Source organism: Gossypium hirsutum, chromosome A04, assembly GCF_007990345.1.
Source record: "Gossypium hirsutum isolate 1008001.06 chromosome A04, Gossypium_hirsutum_v2.1, whole genome shotgun sequence".
Lineage (NCBI taxonomy): Eukaryota > Viridiplantae > Streptophyta > Magnoliopsida > Malvales > Malvaceae > Gossypium > Gossypium hirsutum.
In genome coordinates this window covers 86,286,432-86,290,208 of record NC_053427.1, presented here as the reverse complement: position 1 = coordinate 86,290,208, position 3,777 = coordinate 86,286,432, and the positions used below count along the sequence as shown (strand labels likewise).

At 38.5% G+C, this 3,777-nt stretch overlaps 1 protein-coding gene across 1 annotated transcript; it reads right to left on the bottom strand.

Moving 5' to 3' along the window:
- Positions 1 to 336: 336 nt before the first annotated feature.
- LOC107949089 (arginine decarboxylase) lies at positions 337 to 3,091 on the bottom strand. Its single transcript, XM_016883805.2, has one exon. It carries the CDS (start codon positions 2,638 to 2,640, stop codon positions 487 to 489), a length of 2,154 nt encoding a protein of 717 aa, XP_016739294.1. The 5' UTR covers positions 2,641 to 3,091; the 3' UTR covers positions 337 to 486.
- Between the last annotated feature and the right edge of the window lie 686 nt (positions 3,092 to 3,777).

Below are 3,777 nucleotides of genomic sequence, written 5' to 3'. Positions count from 1 at the left end.
TATAATGCTTAAAATTACTCATAACTCTTCTCCAACTCTTAAATAAGAGCATAATACGTTTCAGCGCGCTGATAATAATATTAATACTAATCCAACTAAGACACAATAATTATTCGTGGAAGTTTTAGATTCTACTTTTTTTTATTTAAAAACTTTAGGTTTATTGTAAAATTTCTTTCTGTTCTATGGATGTAAAACTGATTCAATTGGTTTGTACTAATTTTTAGGCGAATTTTTGACCTAATACCTTTTTTTTCAGCTGGTTTTAAATAATTTTGATGAAAAATTAACGGAGTGAATTTTAACCCAAAATTAAATTAGTAAAAGAAAACCATCTAAAATCTTAAGCTAAGACTGAGATAAGTCTTCATCAAAGAAACGATAAAACAAAGACAATAAACGCACTGCAAAATGGGAATACATAATTAAAAATGACAAGACATTAAAAACACATACAACAAAGCAATTAGTGAAACTACTGTTGCCTCAAGCGAAGCAATAGGACCAGTGCTCGTCCTCATTAGCCCCAGTTTCTGAACCCGCATAATAATCTTCCTCGTTACAATAATAAAAGCCACCGTTATTCATGGCGGTCAACGAACACGAAGATCCTGGTTCGAGATAAGGCATGTTGTGGAAAGAACGAGCAACCGCGCTAGCTAAACAACTACCAGCATCAATGCCGCAAAATTCTTCGGCACGGTGCTTAATGTTTTCGAACATGAGTTTGGGTTCGTGTTGCATGACTCGAAGGACGTCCGCGCATGATGGGCCGGGCATTGCATGTGTTATTGCGAAGCTATGTGGACCGTCACTTTGCAAGACAGTAACAACACTCGGACTGCCGAATAGGTTGTGGACACCGCCGAGAGCTTCTTGATAAGCCCCGCCCAAGAACATCCCTAAATAGTACTGGCCATTACCTGGCTTGTGTAAAGGCAGGTTGGCTTCACCTCCAATGAACTTATCGATCTTCCCATCACTATCGCAAGTTAAATCCGACAAAATAGCCTTCACTTCCGGCTTTTGATCCAAACGATGAATGGGGACGATAGGGAAAATTTGATCAATACTCCAAAAATCCGGGATCGAAGTGAAAATCGAAAGGTTTACGAGGTATGTCCTGACAGGTTCAGTTCCGACAATAATTTTCGTAACCAAATCGAATAACCCGTCGACAGCAGCTAACTGTTCGATCCCCAAACTCCCTTCTTTAAATTGTTCTACACATCTTTGTTTCAATTGATCAGCATAAAACAAACATGTCTCATTGTCATGTCTCATTACTGCATCACTCATGTTCCAATAGTCACTACGAGCATCCTCGGACAGCTCGATAAAAGGAAGGTTAATTTGGTTCATCGATGGTGCCGTATCAGTTGTAGACATGGCCTCGAATATCAAAACCGAATGATGGGAAACAATAGCTCTCCCACTTTCGCTACAAATAATCGGATGTTTGACCGATTTACGATCACAAACAACCCGAATCGCATTCACAACAGTCGAAGCGTATTCCTCAAGACCATAAGATACGGAAAGATCTGAATTACCAGATTTTGAACCGTCGTAATCGATCCCGAGACCGCCTCCGATATCGATAACCTTCATGTCAGCGCCGAGTCGGGTTAATTCCGAATAAATTTGTGCAGCTTCAGAGACACCATCTTGAAGTAAAGCCGTGGAAGGGATTTGAGAACCGATGTGGAAGTGTAATAATTGTAAACAATCAAGCATGTCCGAATCAAGTAAGTCTTTAACGACCTGTAAAATATGGTTCGTTGTTAACCCGAATTTCCCTTTCTCACCCGACGTTGACCCGAAATGACCCGAATGTTTGGTTCTTAGCTTAGCTCGAAGTCCGATCACCGGTCGAACCGAAAGCTTTTTGCTTATGTCAATAACCAATTTCACTTCCTCTTCTTGCTCAAGTACGATCGCTGTGTTGAACTGGAACTTCCTTGCTAGTAAAGCAAGTGAAATGTATTCAGCATCTTTGAAACCATTACAGATCAATAAAGCTTCTGGGTTTCCTTTACAAAGGCAAGACATAGCAAGGAGGAGTTCGGGTTTTGACCCGGCTTCTAAACCGAACCGGAAAGGTGTTCCGAATTTGACTATATCTTCAACAACGAACCGGTCTTGGTTACATTTCACGGGATAAACGCCTTGGTAACGAGACTCATAGCCTTGGGTTTGGATTGCTGATACAAAAGCCGATTGAAGTGACTCGAGCCGGTTTTTCAACACATCGGGGAACCGAACGATGAGTGGCATCTGTAACCCGAGTCCGCCTACCGATTTCGGATCCGAAACTTTCTTAACGACTTTCAATAAGTCGATTTCTTGGTGGGATAGAGTGCTCGAACCATGGGGACGGACAGTGATGTTGCCAGAGTCATTGACGGCGAAGTAAGGAGCGCCCCAGCTGTCGATACGGTAGAGAGTAGAGGAATGAGCAGGGGACCAATGGGTTGAGTTGGAATTAGTAGAGTCGACGGCGGCGGCGCCTGTGGTGGTGGAGGAAGAAAATGGGACCGCTGTGGCAAGGGAGTTTTCCCCGGCAATGAAAGCTGAGTAGCCAGGTGGCGGTACGGCGGAATCTACACGGCAAGCCAAGGCCGGCATTGGCATCCCCATTACAAAATCCGAGACTATGTAAAAAACTAAAAAAGATTTAAAATGTGATTAGTTTTCAAAAAATGGGGGTTAGCAAAACCCGCCGAGGCCGAGGCCGAGGCCCCGGCCACCCCCTCAGAAGAAAAACCCAAAGACCCAATTAAAACCGGGGGGAAAAAAACGATACTACCCAACACTTCGAATGCTCCAGCCGGTCTTTCAGAAGAAGATTTTAATCAAAATAAAAATTTAAAAAACGATTCTTTTCACTTAATTTAAAGCAGTTTAAGCTTCGAAAATGAAGTTCACCATGGAAAAAAGAAAGAAGATAAACGAGATTGGTCAAATCGGAAAGAGGAAAAGAATGAAAATTTTCGGGAAAATGAAAGAAAATCTCAAGAAAAGTATGATTTCGGGGTTAAAAGACTGAAGGAAGTATACAAAGGTGATTGTTTACTGGTGAGGCTTGTATGGAGGGAGATGGTCCCTTTATATAGGGAGATCAATTGAGGTGTATAAGATTCCAAACACGTTTTCACGTAAAAATACATTATTGCGAGATGTAACATAGAAAATACTTTCATGTTGCTGACTAAGTGAAATAAAGTTATTAAAATCATTAAAAAAACATTTTTAGTTTTTTTAATAATACATATTTTATGTATATGTAAAATATTAATTATTATAGTAAAAATTTGTACTTAAAAAATTAATTAATTATTGACATATCATTCACATGATAATTTATGTATATGTCATGTTAAAAAAATTAATTTCTTAATTTGAGATGATTTGATAAAAAATATAAATTTTAAAATTTTAAAAATAAAAAATAAATTTTTTTATAAATTTTGATGGAAAAAACAACCATTATACCTTTTTAAAACACAGTAAGATTTTAATTTATTTTGTTGAAGGCAAATATTTTTTATTATGAATATATAAAAATTAAAATTAAAACAACGTTGTTGGGTCAATCAAATCTACAGCTGGAAATTTTTAAAATTATTTTCTACCGGAATTTAAAATATATATATATATATATATGAAATTTGTGCTTTTATTACTGAGTCGCGGAAAACCAAAAACGGGATAAGAGTTGCTGCTGTGGGTCCGGCATAGGCTCTCATGCTCGTGGATTTTTTTTCAAGGTAATGA

What these genes read in the sequence shown, in the direction of transcription:
- LOC107949089 (XM_016883805.2), bottom strand. Translation starts at nt 2,640, where the DNA reads ATGGGGATGCCAATGCCGGCCTTGGCTTGCCGTGTAGATTCCGCCGTA.